The 18,137-nt window shown below is 37.5% G+C and overlaps 1 protein-coding gene across 11 annotated transcripts in view; it reads right to left on the bottom strand.

Moving 5' to 3' along the window:
* Positions 1 to 18,137, bottom strand: part of LOC132156312 (FERM domain-containing protein 4A-like) — a 151,864-nt gene that overhangs the window by 25,570 nt on the left and 108,157 nt on the right. For all 11 annotated transcript variants that reach the window (XM_059565270.1, XM_059565271.1, XM_059565269.1 and 8 more), the window contains 9 exons: positions 14,118 to 14,212; positions 12,319 to 12,411; positions 7,575 to 7,659; positions 5,421 to 5,477; positions 4,978 to 5,000; positions 4,206 to 4,289; positions 3,709 to 3,774; positions 2,271 to 2,328; positions 1,975 to 2,061 (listed from right to left, as the gene is read on the bottom strand). In XM_059565270.1, the coding sequence (XP_059421253.1) occupies positions 1,975 to 2,061; positions 2,271 to 2,328; positions 3,709 to 3,774; positions 4,206 to 4,289; positions 4,978 to 5,000; positions 5,421 to 5,477; positions 7,575 to 7,659; positions 12,319 to 12,411; positions 14,118 to 14,212 (648 nt within the window). The remainder of the gene's footprint in view (positions 1 to 1,974; positions 2,062 to 2,270; positions 2,329 to 3,708; positions 3,775 to 4,205; positions 4,290 to 4,977; positions 5,001 to 5,420; positions 5,478 to 7,574; positions 7,660 to 12,318; positions 12,412 to 14,117; positions 14,213 to 18,137) is intronic.

Genomic DNA, 18,137 nt, shown 5'->3' with positions numbered 1-18,137 from the left:
TTTACAAGACAAGAATCTTTCAGTTAGTGGAGCTAATGAGCTGATCCAAACCATTCAGATACAGCCACACACATGCCAGTTTTTGAGGAATGGTCCCGGATTCGTCAGATGCACTAATGTTTCCAGTATGTTTTGTGTTGTCAGGGCGATTCTGCAACTCTGCGTGTGTCTGCTGCTGGGTTTCCTGTTGCGGGTTTTGGAGTCAGCGAGGCTGCTGGAGGGAGTTTAGGTAGAGAACAATAGCTCTTGAGAAACAGACACACCCCAATTCAAGATGAAACCATAAATGTACTCGTCATACCTCTGTGAAACTTTTTTAATTAGTTGGAAACTAACTCACAGAGTCTGCAACTTTTAGTGTGTGGCATATTTAACTGTATATCCCGCGGTCTCTCACACACACTTCCTAGAGATGGAGAACAGCCGCAAACCATTAGCGCATGTGAGCTTATCATCAAAACATTAAAACGTGCATATGTGATGAAGGCAAACTGTGTAGTGAGAACATTAGTGGCAATGACCCATCTGAAATGCAGATCAGTGGAAAGTTGCAGTCTGGCATTTGAACATAGGGCTAGATGTCTGATTGTTCTCTGTGATTAAAGTAATAGTTCGCACAAGACTGAACATATTGTCATTATTTACTCACTTTGATGTTATTTCATTTCAAACCTGTAGGACTTTCTTTCTTCTGTGGAACATAAAAGAAGATTTTCCCTATGCAATGGAAGTCAATAGGGTCCAATATTGTTGTGATTTGCACTGTATCAACAAAAACACTTAACTCTGTTGTGTTCTACAGTACAAAAATAAGTATTCCAGGTTTGGATCATCAGGGTGAGTAAATGATGATGTTGAGTTTTGGTTGAACTATCCCTTTAAATTTTCATCCAGGTTTAGTTGGATTTGTCAGTAAAACTATAATTTTGTTTAGTTTGCATCTGTGGCATTTTTGCAGACGCGTTAGTTCTTCTCGCTGGTTTCTTTTCCCTCCTTTCTGAGCTGCTCTCTGCTCTGTTGTTTCATTTCAACTTTCGATTTGTGTAACAGATCCTTCTCTGTAAATAGGCCTGAGTTTGGCTTTGTGCTTGGCTGGACTTTCTGCTTTGAACACTATTTTTAGCTTGCGGTTTTGGGAAAGGTTTTTCTGTTCCTCACCACAGGCTGAAGTTTTTGCCTGTCCTTTGGAGAGAACTTAAATACGAGTGTGTGCTGTGAAAATAGAAAACACAACTGAAGTAAAGTCATTCCCAACAGAAAGCGTTTCTTCTGATTGAGACGGATTTGTAGCATTTCAGTTGCCTGGTGTCCCTGATCATCTGTCTGGAGGTTTGACAGTCTCTGTCTAAAGTTACAAAAAACGCTATGGGGTCAGACCGCCAGAGGTCATGACCTATCTGAAGTCAATACACCCAAGTGTCAGACGGTCAGATTTCTCTTGGTTGACGTCATGAGGTTAAGCAAAGGTGACCAGGTGATGAACACATATTCATATTCATACACATGCACAAACACATAACTGAAGAAACTCATGCAAAGTATCAAAACAAAGCATAAGGGAAATTGCTTACAACCCTTGTATATGTATATCCATTTGAGTTTTAAAGGAGAAGTAGGATTTTTTTTCCCTCCTTAATGAAGAAACAAAGAGCTTTTCTTAAAAAGCTACATTTTAAGTAGTGACTATGGTTCTGGGTGGTTGCCTAAGTCAAAAAACTAGTTTGTCCATTTTATCGTCTGACAAGTAAGTCTGATCACTTAGAAAAGTAGTGGCACACCTCTCCTCAACAAGTGTCATAATTTAAGGTCTTGATCATGTCTTTAGCACAAATGGTGTGGGGCGAATTATGCCAAGCACTACTAATTACCATCAGGGGGGTACAACTATTACGGGATGACCAAGATGAAGAGATGTGCAGGGAGGACAAACAGAAGTCAAACTATAGTAAGTCCACAGAGGATAGGCAGTCTTACCTTTCTTGGTTTGACTTTGTCCTGGTAGTCATATTGAAAAATTCCTTTATAACTCAAACCCAGCCACCACGGGATTCCCTGCTTATCCTGAGAAAGAGAAAGAGTGAGAAAAAGAGAGCATTAATGCACACACACACAAAGCGATAAGAAAAGAAGTGTCAGCTCATGGTTGATGACACAGAACGATTATCTTAAACACACTGAGTCTTCAAGAGCGATACTATAGGTCGTGAGAATGTGTGTGTGTGGACTGACGGCTGTGATTATAAATTTTTCCTCAGAGCACACAGACCCACCTTAACAGCGTAATAATGCACTCCATATGTGGGTAACGACTCCACTATACTCATATAACTGTGAGAGAGAAGAAATAAAAAATCACTGACAGTATGTTATGAATTTTACATATGCAGACAATTTACAATAGCAGTACACATGGGAGTGGATCTCAAAAGTAGTCACTAGCTGCGTTTACATGGACACTACTAATCCGATCGTAATAGGACTAGAAGCACAATCAGAATAAAAAAGTCATAAATGTAAACACGTCAATCGGATTGAATTGGCCAGATCCATCAAAAATTTTGATTGGATTGTAAGGGGTGGATAATCCCTTTTGTAATCCGAGCGAGAGGACATGTAAACACTTGATCGGATTGAAAACCGAAACAGGAAATTACTGCGCATGTGCAGTGACGGAGAAATAGTGTAATGAAGTATGACGCACGGAACGAGCTGTTCTTCCGGATGACTTCCTAAAGTGTCATAAATAAGTGTCCTGTCATTATAAAACCCCTTTCACACAGGACCACGTTCCACCAGTCCTTGTTTAAGACTCTCATCAACAGACGACTAGGTTTGGGTGCGGGAAGGGACACTTTTACACCTTTTTTTAATTTTTAGTTTTTTTAAGTAACGTTAAGCAGCACAACAGATCATGTGCTGGTGGTCGCCTAATTAGGACCAGAAGTAGATAAATATCACGTGTGCTTTTTAAAACAGCATGCAACAGCAGCGGGAAACTGTATATTCATGCAGTGTGCGCATACGCATGTCAAAAGAGTAAATCTGATAAAAGAGTAAATCCGATCAGAAGCTTGTGACATGTAAACACGCATATCAACCCGGTCACTTTATTCAGCGTTCATGTAAACACTACGTTCGGATTCGTCAATCAGAATGAATTCAATCCGATGGAAGCAAAAAGTGTCCATGTAAACGCACCTACTGAGACTTGCAAAAACAAGCAAACAAAAAGTATTTGGATACTTTAGGCAGTTACATTTTCACACTTTTCAAGCAAAACATTTTCCTAAAAGACGATTTAGTACAAAACAAGTATAAAAGAACACATACTGTATTCAAAATTAAAGGTAGAGTTCACTCAAAAAAAACAAAAAAAACAAAATACTGCATTCTGTGGAACAAAAAAAAATGACAAAAAAGTCAACAGTGTAAAGCATCAAATCTCATTGGTTCTCACACGCCATGTGACCATATGTAATAATTTAGTTTGATGTTTGTGTTGCCAATGACTCCACTGATTCATAAAATGGACAAAAACTGTTAAAATATCTTATAATTTTTTTTGTGTACCACAAAAGTTACTATTTGGAATGACATGAGGGTGACCAAATGTCATTTTATTTTTGGGTGAACTATTCCTTTAAGAAAAAATGCTTTTCAATCAAACTTAGATAAACATTTTTGGTCATGAAATTATTCTTTACTTACTTGACGATAGCCTGGCCTCTGGACTGTCCGCTTAGCTTCTTATAGTGCTCAATGACCCGATCCTCACTACAAAACAACATACACACACACACACAGATTAGCGGCAAAAGATGACAATGCTCATGAGAATGTGACTGGACTGTCAACTTACTTCAATTTCACAGGAACACCAAACAGATAAGTGAAAGCTTACAGATGTACAGAGAAACAGCCAATAACACATATCACCATGAAGGAGATAAGCTCATTCTTAGAACAGGAAGTACAACGGCCTGCTCAATATGTGTGAGTGAGTATGTCTCAGAACGGCAGCATCTGTGAAACACTTCATTCCCATCAAATAATCGAGGAAAATTAGGTTAGAGAATTATTCTGGGGAATCCTTTCCCATGGTGCTCAGAGAACACAGAGCGGATACATCTCATTAATACCTCTCCATTATCAGCTGACAGCAGTGTGTATGTGTGTGTGTGTGTGTGTGTGTGTGTGTGTCTCACCAGTATGCGAGTGAAGGGTGCTCCTTCAGTGCTTGTGTAGGCAGTGCTGGCAGTTTCTTCAGGTCAGCCCTTGTAGCATCATTACTGTAAAAATAACACAAAATGCTCAGAAAAAGAAGTACCTAACAGAGCGAAAAATCAGTCAATCAGAATCCAGGAAAAGAAACAGAAGACACAGAATAATAATAATTGTGCAAATGATAATTTTTTCACATGACCAGTCTTCATCTTGGAAATGACAATCAGGGTATTCATGCATACAAAATGTGCACACTATATATAATGCATACTGCAAAAATTAAGGCAGTGTGGTAGTGCGGCCATTCTGAAAACAGAATGATGGAGGGGTTGAGAGGAAGATTGAGTAAAAAAAACAGTGACAGAATAAAGCTGGAAGGATGCACATGTGACAGATTTGTAGCCAAGATACTATGTGTAGAAAGAGTCTGTGTAAGTGTGTGTGAGAGATGGAGAGAGCCAGAGGTTAGTGTGTGTAATTTAACACTGTTTATCCTCTGCATTCCATTTCCTCCCCTCTGTCTCCGTTCCCAGGGTTCACACCCCCATATCTCTCTCTCTCTCTCTCTCTCTCTCTCTCTCTCTCCATCTCTTGAATCATGTGCATGTGCTTATGTGGGAAGGAGAGTTTGATATACGCCACAAATCGGATCTGCTTTAACTCTGCAATGACACACTGATAGAGACGTTGAAGACATGTGAGTGTAAAAGAGGTCACTGGAAGGTGATTCATTCATTCAAACCAGCCTCTTACCTCGTGAAGTCTCCTTTAGCTTCCTGCGGGAGAAAAAAAGACATATTTTAGTATCAATAGTTAGTGTTTGATGGTAGACGAGATCCTCTGATACACAGAACGGCGAATGTGTGTCTCAGTAGGGGATGTAGTCACGCCACCTGGACTGAATCCTCAAAAAGTTCAAACACGCATAACATACCTGATACTGCACCTGAATCATACATACACAGAGTCATAAAGGAAACCCATATTTCTCTAAAGTATTTCCCTTGTATGGATAACTTATAGTACAAAGGAAACATCCTGTTTTAGATTTAAAAATAAAGCACCCTTGCAGACTGAAATACTGTGGTGACCTGAATATGACTCTGAAACGCTTACACATTTGTATTTGAGATATATGAACTTTATTAAGGTTTATGAAGGTGCACAAAATTATGAACAGCCCCACATGATCTTACCTGTAAGGTATAGGAGGCCAGTTCAAATACCACCTCGCTGTCCACCTCTATGAGCTCCTGGAGACAGACAGAGAGAAAGAGACCCTTAAGTTCAGGATCACAGCAGACAGGACATCTCCATTAATCTGTCTCTTATCTTATCTCTCTCACTTTTAATCACCTGATCTGCTTACTTATCACTGAAGAGTCTATGCAAATCACTTCAGCTATTTCCTGTGTAATCAATAGCAGGACAAAGCCACATACACACACGTGTTTTAGGTGAGGGGGTTTTTGAAGTGTGTGAGGTCTTGATTACTTCAATGACAAAGTAAAATGGAGCGATTCATTACCTTTGCTTAACAAGAATTTCAGGAATGTCACACACATTCACACTCACTCACACACACACACACACACACACACACACACACACACACACACACACACACACACACACACAGTACTGGCATATATTGGAAAGCTGATGAGCTCATGGTAGGAATGTGCGGTATGTGACTAGTGTCACACACACACACACACACACACAAACACACATTTTTTAAATTTAAATTAGTGTTGGGTGATCTGGTCATTTTTCAAAACGTCTTATTGTCAGCCCTTGAGATCGACGATACACAATATTATTGTGCATGGGTGGAGAAAGAGAGAGACTCTTTGTTCTTGTCATAGCATAACTATTTGTTTTTTTAAAGATGCTTGCGAGAGAGCCTATGGAATCACCAATAATTGGAAAAATATACTTTCAAACATACTGATAAACTAACGTTAAATATAAAATACTGTATTTAAAACAGCTAGTTCATATATAGTCGGACAAAACTGTCATGTCATATTGGCACTTCTACGCACGGAAGTTATCAGTCTAAATGTTCTGCAAAATCAGTCAACGGTGAAAATCAATAGTAGATTTAATTTAAAGTCCAACAGTTTAACACTAATATTGGACATAAAACAAATTAAATATAAATTATTCAAAACAGGTAAGTTCATAAACTTCCTAACATAACTGTGGCATTAAACTCAGTTATTGAGGGCTCTTTAAAATATTGCACATATATAGGCCATTCAGATTTCTTGTTAAAGTGCAATGAAATTCCTTATATCTGCAGACGATGTACATCGTTGTACGTCTAGATATCTCTGGCTATCGTCAATACACAATACTATCGTCTGTCGGTACTTTTGTGAATCATAGTATGTATAATGTAATATATGTACAAATGTAATATATGTTAATATATGTGCTAGTGAAGAGCTTGCTATTCTGCACATTCTTACAGTACCATCAATGAATCAGCACTGCCATTATGTCATTTTCCAGAGAAATCTGTAACATGGAATTTATAAGGTGCTCCATAGTCAGGGGTGCGGAGGTCCGCTTGTGCGACCAAAATAAAAAATGTGTTATATAAATATGTTCTGACAGCGCATTTGCGTACCGACATGGTTGACAGCTGTTAATACTCAATTACCATAAACTGTACTATATAAGTTTTATTTTCAACCTGAAAGCATAAATCTAGTTTATCCCATGCCGTTTTCAAAGCACAATGCAAAACTGTGACATTCATCCACTGACGCTCTTTAATCAGCAGCAGTGCTAAATCCGGAAGCGCGTATACTTCTAATAAAAGCCTGCTGATTTTAAGTTTGAATATGATGAAAACGCTTTTATTTATTTCTTTTTAGATGCTTTTATCCAAAGCTACTCAAAATTGGGGAATACATAAAGCATAAAGCGATTCTTCTTAAAGAGGCAAACAAAGAAAGTAGTAGTAAATATTAGCATTTTATTTTTAAGTTTACTATAAAATAAATGTATTTGTATTTAATACTAGGACTGCCTTTTATTTTTAATAATATTATCACACACTATTATTTAGTTAATTTACTATAATTGTATAAAAAAACTAAATAAATAAAGTGCAATAATATTATAACTATTATTAATTCATTTTTTATAGTTATATTTAATGGGTCACGCTATATGCAGTGTGAGGACCAAGCCAAATCTCCAGGTTCTCATATGAGAACCAGGCTGAAAAAATTATGTGCACCCCTGTCCATAGTCATAGACGGAAGTAACAAATGGATGTATAGGGGTATTCGCTAATACTGCCCTCTAGTGATAGAACAGTGACAACTGTTTACCTTATAGATGCAGGACTTTGCATTGAGAAAGAACAACTCTATTGTGGCATTGTCCTTAAGGTAAGAGATGCTTTCTATGTAGAACCTGTAGAAGAAGAAAAAAAAGTACATCAAAATATGTCTAAAGTTTAAAAACATTACAGTATACACAATTTACAGATTAAGACAGCCAAACACGTTTTTTTAGTTGTGACTATGTGATTTAAAATTGTTCAGTATGAGTTACCATCCACTTTAGCAGGTTCATTTAGATAGTTTAAGAGAAACAATGTATTAAATACGCAGACTCAAAGACCAATCAGTAGAGGGCATCATAAACGCTATATCCTCTTGCTGTCTCCATCCCTCTCAAAACTCACAAAAAGAAAACCATTTCCATTCTGCAAGCTTCATTTAGCAGTCAGATTAGAGTTAGCGGGAACTACAACAACAAACAAACACATAAATAAGTAATTGTCTCAAAATCAGCATAAATAAATAAGCGTTCTCACATGGACTGTTACACAGACACACACATGCATAGACATATATGTTAAGATGTATGTAAACTGATAATATGACCTTGAACATACAGTGAGACATACAATGAACTTAAAATTAACCCTATGACGCATGATACACGAAGACACGTGCTTTAAATCCATGGCTGACTGTATAAATAAGTGAGAGAAATGAGAGTCAGAAAACGAGTGAAAATGAGAGAGATTAAAGTGATTAGAACTGTACTGACAGCTGGTTTAATTCAAAATGTGAGTGAGACAAAGCCTTACACGCATCAAAGACTTGAGCTCACTCCAATCAATAGCCCAATCACGAGCAGAAAGGACAACACACAAATGCACACCGATTCACACAGGACCTCATGCATGAATTAAAACCGGGCCTCTTCTCCAATTTAAACTGCACTGACGTGCAATAGCTTAGGGAAAAGAAATACAACTCTGCATGCCGCTATTAGAGCAAAATTTGCATGCATTTAAGTGTTTGTGTCTGTGTGACCCAGAAAAGCAAAGTGATGCAAGTGAAACTGAAAGAATGAAAAGCAATCCACACGTGTCCCAACAAATGGGTAAAATACTGGGCTATTTTAATGCTGAGCTTGACAGCAATAAACCAGCATCCACCCACAGCAAGCGTGGTGATGTATGACTGTGTGCTGAGTGTGACTTACACAGTAAAATACTGTGAGGAAGCACACAAATGTCCCCACTTAAACTCTCTTGCACACAGAGTCATAAAAACACACAAGCAATAAATATAAAGGCTGCTCTTTGTATTGGTCATATTTCGAAGCAGATGCAATTAAAATCTAAATGAATCAACCCTCCCAGCAGATATCTGCTCATACTCTGCAATTCTAAAACAGTCTGATTAATACTCTGCTGTTGCCATGGTGCTCAAATTGCTGGGGGTGTTAATGAGAGGAACAGTAGATTGTGATTGGCTGTTTTTCGGTAACTGCCAGTGAGCTTTAATGGTTAACTGACCCCACTAATTTGAAATAATAAACAAATACATACAAAACCCCAACACCAAAACACTCTGATCGAAGTGTTGAGAGTAATTCATGCTGGAAGTGTTAAGTTTTTTTTTTATATATATTCAGCTGGGATTTTCTGAAGTAACATTGACATTTATATTTTGTTCTCTCTCTGTGGTTGTGTATATATATATATATATATATATATATATATATATCTTTCTATCATGACAACTCTCTGAGGGATTGGCATGGTAATGTACATGACACTGTTAATGTATTTGGTCTTGGCAGAATAGATCTGCTACATCCTGATGCAGCAGAGCAAGTACCGAGACTTGCTACTGCCAATACATTCACAACATGCTGCTGTGAGCATGTAAGAATATTGCTGATGCAAATATATCATACATGAAATAACCCCAATAGCATACATGAATCACCTCGTAGCAGATCTATACAGGTGGATCTGGGGAAGGAGAAGGGTTTCTGAAGCAAGCTGCACTACTATGGCAAGCTGTAGTAATATATTTGAATGTTGAGCAGTGAGTTAATTTGCTACCAATACAGGAGAGAGCCAACCAGCTGTGCCATGTGATATTGATGGCATTACATCAGACTGAGTTAGACCTATTGGACTGCGTCATCAGCGTTCCATGCCAGAGCTCTGTATATATGTATCTAAATGACCCTGGACCACAAAACCAGTCTTAAGTGTAATTTTGAAAAGCTGACTAAATAAGATTCCCATTAATGTGTGGTTTATTAGGATTGTACAATATTTTGCTGAGATACAACTATTTGAAAATCTGAAATCTGAAGGTGCAAAAAAATTCAAAATAGAGAAAATCGCCTTTAAACGCACAGTATGGAATTTTTGGCCACCAGGGGTCATCAATCAAAATAATAACATAAGACGTACTTTGATGACGTCGGGAAAGAGTGTAGGCTCATGGGAGTTGTTGTTCATTGGAACACGCGCTCTGTCACTCCCCACATTCCTCACTCATTTTAACTGAGGCCGGCGACACACTGGATGCGTGGCGCAAGCGTCTCAGCTGCGTGGCGTGTCAGTTTTTAATTCGGCTCCCATGTTAATAGGTTAGAGCTTGCAGACTGCCTGCGTGAGACGCGTGTCCCAGGCGCGGCTCGAGCCGCGCGGAAAACGTGTGCATGCTAGAAATAGAACCGACGCCTATTTTTCACGCGACACGCACGCGTGTTGGAAGCGTTTCCAGGCAAAATATAATAGGAAAATATGTTTATATGTAAACATATTAATTCATGACATTTTGATGTTTGAAGTCTATAGGTTGACATAAATTCAGATATAAATGTAATTTAAAAAATAAATAAATAATTATCGATTTTCAAATATTGCACCTGTCAAACATCGTCTATTTTGCCGTCAATACTGTTGACGGTGTCCTTTATCAGTAGGCTTTATATTTATGTTCAACATGAAGTATAGATATTGTTGTCATGAAGACAAGAGCCTGGTCTGTCAGCGGTCTCCCTTCACCTACAGCAGCAGCAGCCTAGTATTTTGACAATCACGTCTTTTCGAACGGAGAGATATATGAATTATCAGACCCCTATCAAATCAATATTCCATCTAGCTAGTAGTAATATATGTATAAAACACAATATATATTAAAAATCTACTTTATCCAGCTAGATATAGAACACATGTAGATTTACATTATACTCTACATGAGAGCTAGTCCGTCTGCGTTTTACACAAGACATCATCGTTTCACAAAATATACGGATAGATATAGTTAGCTGAATGGATGCATACCTGTTTATTAGAATGCAAGCATCTCTCTGTAGTTTCAGCTTGTCACGAAGCTCTCTCTATCTTGGAAATGCAACTCCAATATTTACCCGTGTCTCGTTTCTTCTTCGTCCCAAAACCTTCTCAGGTCATTTATTTCACCCGTAGGTTTGCGCTTCACAGAACGTGCAGGCAAAGCATAATCATGATCCATAACTAAGTTATTGATTGAGGTATAAATACGAATATAAACAATATAAATATAATATATAATAGTCTCGATCAAGGCTAGCTACTACTTTTTCTTCTTCGTCTCGTCTTTGCTTCTGTTCACCTTTGTATTTGGCGGTTCCGCCGGAAGTTAGATAAACTAGAGGGGTCAAAGTTTATATGATGCCATAGACGGGCGACAAAACGGAAATAAAGAAACGTGTCGTGTCTTCTAATTAAACTATAATTTTCTCCGGATTTTAAAGTTCGTGGAAACTGTCGGGATAATGTAAGTACACAACAAAAAATATATATAACATAGATATAGTGATATCTGCTATTTTTAAAGCAGAAAAATTACATATTGTGCCTTTAAAGTTGTCCAAATGAATTCTTAGCTATGCATATTACTAATAAAAAATTAAGTTTTGATATATTTACAGTAGGAAATGTACAAAATATCTTCATTGAACATGATCTTTACTTAATATCTTAATGATTTTTGGCATAAAAGAAAAATCGATAATTTTGACCCATACAATGTTTAAAATTGTCTACATATATATATATATATATATATATATATATATATATATATATATAGTAATAATCAAAACTCCATAATCATCGGGAAGAAGGAGGCGGGAACCGGAGGACAATCAAAATAAAACTTTAATAATCAAAATAAAGCCCCTCGTGGACGACTGATGTGCACAAATAAAAACCAAAACATAAAATAAAGCCCAGGCCTGCTCCTCTCTCGTCCTTCACTGTCGTCACTCCTGTTTTATATCCTTCCATCTCCTCCGTGGGACTCAAGACCGGTGGGTTGAACAGGTGTCGTTCATTTCCCAATCACTCCACCGGCCTCGCTCGTTCCCACGTCCCTCGGCCCCGCCCCACTCGTCACATATATATATATATATATATATATATATATATATATATATATATATATACACATGTATACACACACACACACACACACACACACACACATATATATATATATATATACATGTATATACACACACACACACACATCTATATAAATATACATATATATATATATATATATATATTTTTAAACACTGTTTATCCTCTCTCTCTATATAGATATATATATAACTTCTAGATGTATGGTTTATTATATATTTTATTTTATATTAGTCATATTATTAATAATAACATTAGATATATGTATCAATCTATCTATATTTATAAACGTTCATTGTGGTTTTGTGGTGTTTTTGTTTTTGTGGTGCAGCTGTACTTACCTAACGCAGAAGTAAAGCACAATGGGTCCAGATTTCTTAGGAAACTCATGCTCCAGAACACGACGATCTAACTGCAACCAGCTGAAATGACCCCTGAAAACAAATCCCAAGAGAAATGACTGACAGCATCTGTAACAGCTACCGGAAATGCCTTGCAAAATCTTATTTTCTCATTCATAGCACCACATAATGTCATAAAACATAATGCGAAAAAAATGAGCCACAAGAGGGCTGTTTTATGTTTAAGAACATGTCATCATGTGCATTTTCATGCATAATTTAGCCAGTGATGACAAAAAGCACTCAGGAAAGTACTGCATTGATATTTGATTGCCCACAGATATATAATCTTTAAAAGGTAAATATAAATCCAAAAGTAGTTTGTAAGACCAAAATGCATTTGTTCATTTGCATGATGTCCTTGGCAAATGCAAACTGTTAACCTCTTGTAGGGAAGGATGTACAGCGGGGTGGATCAAAGGTCACCTTGACAACATTTCAAAATCTTTGGAAACTACAAATAAAACATTCCACCAAGCACACCAGCAATGAGAACAGACGGAATGCTTCTCTTGAGTGAGTGAGTGTGTGCCTTAAAGAAATCACACAAAGATACATCTAATGCTGTGTTCACACCAAACGCGGATAGAGCGTCAAATTCGCGTCTACCGCGTCTAGTTTGCCGCTTGAACATTTTGAGATCATTCGCTACATTCGCACGTGAAATTCGCTTCATTCGCGCATGAAATTAACTTCACAACAGACGCGAATTCGTGTCATGGGGGAGCTTCTGCCAGCTCAGTTCCCGCAGCATTTTCAACCGCCATTTTTATTCGGATAAGTTTCAAAATATTACTGTTATCGTGTCATGAAATGTAGTTTTAAGAGTATTTCAGGCGAGAATGTAGATGTTTTAAACTCAAATATGCGGTTTATTTATAAAGACAGCGTCTATTTAAAAAATGTGTTTCGCCGATTTCGGAGATGAGCTCCATGCGATCAGCGGGAGCTCCATCATCATGTATCCGCCGAGAGCAGCCTCACCTCGGCTAGACCTTCTGACATTTGCCGCTGGCTCTGATGTCTCTTTAGTGGTTCAAGTTAAAATATAATTCGTTTGGGGTAAAATGAAACGTTTCTTATCTTTGGCCTTTATTCAATTAATCTATTAATATGTTTTATATATATATATATATAGGTCCTTTTTATTCCTGTCTCTATAGAAATATAAACTTTTGTCATATAGCTCCGGTTGACTGCTCACTGACAACATCAGTCGTTCCTCCATGTTGAATGAGTGACTCCTAGCAGGCTCCTGATTGGTTAACGCGGCGTGAATTGACTCCAAAGTTCAAATTTTTCAACTCGGGTGGGAGACGCGAATTCGCGTCAAACACTAAATGCACAAAAAGCACCATTCGCAAATTCGCGTCTTCCGCGCTGCGCTAAACGCCTCATTCGCCCCGCAAGACCTCCACACGCACGTAAACGCGCCTTTGCATTGACTTAACATTGAAATCATTCACGCCAGACGCTCTATTCGCGTTTGGTGTGAACACAGCATAACAAATGTCGCACAGCAGTAGGTCACACTGTGTAGGACTAAATGAAGAGCAGGTTGTCATAGAAAGTGAAGAGTGGAGAAAGAGGGAAGGCAATCATCTCCCTGTGGAATTATCACAGCATGCTCACTCATCCAGTCCTGGCACAGTCGGAGAGCTGAACTGTTCATGATTACACCTTTTCTTATAGGTTACAGGCAGACATAATATTTAATAGGATGTCTTAGGTATACGTACGTTTCATCTACATAAGAGATTCCAAAATATTCCTTCTCCTTCAGGTTGAAATGGGACGCCACCAAGTCTAGAAGATCCTTTGCCATTAGCTTGGGCTGAAAGAGACAGAAAGAAAGAAAAACAGGTTTCATCACAAAAGAGATCTTTTGGTTCAGAATGTACACACACAGGCCACAACACCCAGATACACACACACACACACAAAAAGGTCAGCAAGTTGGCAGGCTGTGAGCGTTGTATTCTGATGAGTATTGATGCAGTGCAGTGACTCTGCAATTTAATGCCGACTATGTCTGTCTGCAGTCTGTGCGTGTTGCATCTTGAACTGAGTTTGATTTGCTGCACAAACAGTATCGGAAATATGCTCATGCAACTGAGATATTTGCTTTTAAGAAGGATTAATCATAATTTTTTAACAATACAAAGATTTACAGAGCAATCTGGAAAACCGAGAGACACACCAGTCACAATGTCTCTGATTCTGCAAACTTTGGGCTTTCCCCTTTTTGTGTAAGTGAGTCAGTGTAAAGTGTGTGGTAAACCATTGGTGTGCCACTAGCTGAAATCACTGGTGTCCTGGGACAGCTTTGTACAACTTACCATCCTACCAATATATCCACACACAACCATTAATGAGAAAAAAGCATTTAACTTCCCTTGACTTCTTGATGTCTATGTCATATTGTTGTTATTGTGTTAATGTTCTTATGTTCACCAAGGCTACATTTATTTGATCAAAATGTTCTGTTCACTAATTACCTTTTTAGTTTCTACACAGACCACCTTGAATTAAAAACACACATAAACACACACACACACACACACACACACACACACATGCACACGCACACAACAACATCACTCTTTTTAATAGAGCCAACCCACCCACACACCCTAAAAATAGCACAGCAAAATCTGGAGCAAAAGCACAATCACTGCCACAACCTCAGCTTATGGAAAGAAAGAAAGAAAGAAAGAAAGAAAGAAAGAAAGAAAGAAAGAAAGAAAGAAATGAACTAGAGGTAGATTACAGCCTGTAGAATTACAAGTTCATAATTACTTATGTTATGTAGTATGACATTTTAAATTGTAATGCATTTCTTCTAGATAAAGTTTTGGACTAAGGTAGTTCTTGGTTGTTGAAAAACCTTGTGAGCTACCCACTCAGATAACACATAATAGAGTAAAACAGTAAGCAAGGGTTAGTTCCTGTGTGATTTTCCCAGGGGTTCATGAAAAACCCTGCATTAGTGTTAGCTAAATAACATTTGTTAATCCTAAACTCTCCCTGTTTCTCCAGTCTTGAGTGTCTCAAATAATCTATTTCAGTAAGGATGCCACCTTAGAAGGTAGTTTCCTATGTAGAGAGCAGAAAAAGAGGCAACTCAAAAGGTTTTGGAACAGATCTGTTGTGTCAGAAGCAAAGCAACCTCATGCAGTTTAAAAAATGAGAAAGCAATTATGGTCCTCTCTGATTCACCACCCTCCCTTCAGGTCTGATCTGAAAAACCCAGCTTTTCTCGTTTTAGATATTATTTTATCTTTTATGGCATTAAAATTGTGCTTAATCCCAAATGAAACCGTAGATATTGGGAGATTGTTCACCTCTGGTTCTTCAGGTGAGACCTGCAACACAACACCACATCAATCAACTTGCATATCTAATCTCATCATTCAAAGCAATGCGGTGTAAAACAGCTTGCTTCCTCAATTAGCCAAAGTGAGTGTGTAAGTTTGTCTGTGGTAAGAAGAGGAAGTGGGTTTAATATGACCGCAATCTTCAATCTGGACCCATTTCTGGTGGTGTATATGTGTGTTTTTGCAGTTTTGCAGGGTAAAACTCAAACCATGTTCATTTTCTTAAAGAATGGCAGTATATTTGATCTCTTTGCACCTCCTTCTCTCTCTGTTTAGCCTCTAGACTTCATTATTACATAATTTATAGTCTCTGAAATCTGTAGATAATAGGATAAAGAAATATTAATATCCTGTTAGTGTGCGTTAAGGGCCATCAATATGGTTTTAACAGATTTAGTGCAGGATGCCTATTATCTCCTTTCTTCCATTACACTTACTGAGGTTGATGCAAATCACAGACATATGTTTCCACATGGAAGACTATGTGATGTGGCTGTGAGGAAGAATATCCGGACTCTTGTGATTTAATATCATTATACAGTGGGTGACTGATGAGGACGGAAGAGCGATGACAAGAACACACGCAGTCAGGTCTCATCAGGTCTAGAGTACAAAGATGAGAGATGTGAGCCGGCTTTCATCACACGGAATGACTTCAGCATAAAGCAACGCTAGAGTTTTTGTTTAGGATTTATCACTGTTAAAACACATGTTGATCTGATCAAAAATGCAGACTAGATAGTGTCCTTCTCTAAAGCGGCCTGTACACTGTAAAATAACAAAATTAAAATCTGAATATGTTTTATATAAAAGATGTTTTTTACATTTACATTTTTAATCTGACACAGAGTCAGTGTAAATACATTTATGAAGGAGGTGCAATTGTTCAAAACAATGGGTCTGTTCCAAAACAAAGTGAGCTGCCATGTTGCTTACTGTTGCTACCTTGTTTCCCACATTCTTCAAAATAATTTTTATGTTCAACAGAAGCAAGCAATTCATTTAGGTTTAAAACAACTTTAAAGTGAGTAAAATCATTTTTGGGTAAACTATCCCTTAAATGTTTATAAAACAACAAAACAAAGATAAAAAAAAAATCACCAACTTTAATACAGTGGCTTTAATAAGAATCCATGTATAATTGATTCAGTGAAGTGTGTGTTTTATTTTTATATTTGTTCATTAAATGTCTTGAATTCTCCAGCTAAATACACCTACTGTACCTGGAAAATAAAGCACTGTTTGTTTTATTTGTATATTCTGTGTATTTGTAATGTATATCTTACGATAACAATGATACAATAATGACAAAGGTTTTTATCTTTGCCCACTTGTTACCTTATATGTCTTTGTTTTTTAAATATGGAAATTAGTTTGGCTGTACTGCTCAGACAATTTGCAAAATAGTAAAAACCAACATGACAATGAATAGTAATCCAGAAAAAAAAATTGTGGTATGATACATCGCCCACCCCTTCCTCATATATTTCAAGAGAGACCAAATATGCTCGTCAAACTCCTGACAGAAACAGTAAATAAAAGGACTGAGCTAGGACACGAGAGAACTACCTACTAACAGCACCTGCTTTGCCTCAAAAATGGAAAATGACAAAATATGCACGCTAAACGAACATCACTCACAAAATTACAGCCTGCTGTGGAGAGACAGGTGGGAGATGCTAACAAGCAGTTAGCTGAAAAACAGAGCAAGATTATACAACTTGGGAAAAAAATCCTAAAAAGCCTGTTGACAGCTCTTGTATTTTAAGACTATCTGTCTTGTCTATCTTATAAACCAATGTCATGTCAAAACTACTGCCAACAAAAAATAAAAAGGGAAACACAAAAATTGCCCTTCACTAAAGCCAATACCAACTAGATGTTTTCAACAGCACTGTATGCAAATATACCTTCAAATGATGAGACAGCAGCAATGTTCAGTTTCTAATGGGAATATAAAATCATTTACAAAGTTATTGCCAGTCGCACAGTGTCATCCACAAGATCATCCATGATACCCTTTAGAATGGTACACTGCCTCTAATGTGGCAAGGAAGAAGGAGAAAGAGGAAGCAAATAAATGAGGCTACAGAAAGATCCAACAGAGACCCATCAGTACAACCAAACCAGACAATGATTTCACCAATGCATATGTAAGGTAATTCACATCTTAAAGGGTGTTCACACTGGATTTTAAGGTTACACTCACAGGACACTGCACTTATTCGCAATCACAAAAGTACATTATTTGCACGTGTTTTAAAGCCTTGCTGGTTAAACTTTCCTCAATGTGCTGTTCAGACATATTTTGAAGAATGTGACAAAGACATTTCATTTGTTAGTGACTTTAAATGTAAAAATACTATTTACTTGTGTTTTCTC

This window comes from Carassius carassius, chromosome 13, assembly GCF_963082965.1.
Source record: "Carassius carassius chromosome 13, fCarCar2.1, whole genome shotgun sequence".
In the NCBI taxonomy this organism is placed as follows: domain Eukaryota; kingdom Metazoa; phylum Chordata; class Actinopteri; order Cypriniformes; family Cyprinidae; genus Carassius; species Carassius carassius.
The sequence above is the reverse complement of the archived record's forward strand: the minus strand, read 5'-3'. Positions and strand labels throughout refer to the sequence as shown.